We start from the raw sequence: 1,049 nt of genomic DNA, 5'->3' as shown, positions 1-1,049 counted from the left end.
CCTTAACCTAACCAGCCATTAGGTTAAGGATCTGCCACAGAAGGTCTGTTTGAAAGTGCAGAATTTATTTTGCAACTTTCTGTTAATTGGTATTTTCAAGCAAGTGTGTGGCTGCTGGTGAAGGTGACGCTGCTTCTAATTACTGCTGGGTAGCTTGTGCATGTCTGATCTTAATCTATAATAGTACATCTTAATGTATTGTTGATCATCTTTCGTATTTATAATCTGAATCTGCAAAGTATTTGAGGTTATCTGATAAGTGCAGTGGAACGGTATCTCAAACCTGTCCACACAGTAGAGGACAGTACTTGAGTATGTAGTTCTTTCCTACCACTGCCCACTAGCCTGCATATCACAGCCAGGAGTCTGAAACTCTGTGTTGTAATCCTGCATGAAGCTGAAACCTTTTGCAGGTCTGATCCAAACCCTAAGCTCTGCCTTTGACCACAGTATTTAAAATGGAAAATTTAAGTCAGCTGTGATTTGGCTTAAGCTGGTGGTGAAAGAATGACCCAGAATGTCTTGTAGCTGCACAGCATGTCACTGCAGACAGTGTCTGGGACATGAGCTGGACCCTGGAAGTCTTCTTCTACTAACACCCAGCTGTCATGTGTCAACAGTGATGTGCATGGATGCCAAGATCAACTTTGACTCCAACGCAGCGTACCGCCAGAAGAATGTGTTCAAAATGCGGGACTGGACCCAGGAGGATCCCCGAGACCGGCAGGCCGCCAAGGCTGACCTCAACTACATTGGTCTGGATGGAACCATTGGCTGCCTGGGTCAGTGCATGTTAAATGGCACAAAAGCTAAAGTGATTAATAGGGGTTTTCCACTGGGCTGGTTCAGTCTGGCGAGCCAGGCCACAGCTTCCCATCAGGGGATGTCCACGTAGAGCCGTGCTGCCGTAGGTTTGTACGACCAGCCACGGAGTCCTCCTGTCATGTGTCTGTGCAGGAAAATACAAAGACAATATCTCAGTGCTTTTGTAGCTTCTGCTTGAATCTGTGGTTTGGAGTTTAGCTTGTTCCTGTTTGTACTGTCACATG

At 46.1% G+C, this 1,049-nt stretch overlaps 1 protein-coding gene across 1 annotated transcript in view; it reads left to right on the top strand.

Annotated features, from left to right (window-relative positions):
• Positions 1-1,049, top strand: part of sucla2 (succinate-CoA ligase ADP-forming subunit beta) — a 31,341-nt gene that overhangs the window by 15,988 nt on the left and 14,304 nt on the right. Inside the window, exon 7 of the mRNA XM_020621565.1 lies at positions 621-782. Coding sequence (XP_020477221.1) covers positions 621-782 — 162 coding nt within the window. The remainder of the gene's footprint in view (positions 1-620; positions 783-1,049) is intronic.

This window comes from Monopterus albus, unplaced genomic scaffold (genome assembly GCF_001952655.1).
Source record: "Monopterus albus unplaced genomic scaffold, M_albus_1.0 scaffold261.1, whole genome shotgun sequence".
In the NCBI taxonomy this organism is placed as follows: Eukaryota; Metazoa; Chordata; class Actinopteri; order Synbranchiformes; family Synbranchidae; genus Monopterus; species Monopterus albus.
This window is presented reverse-complemented; position numbering and strand designations above follow the sequence as displayed.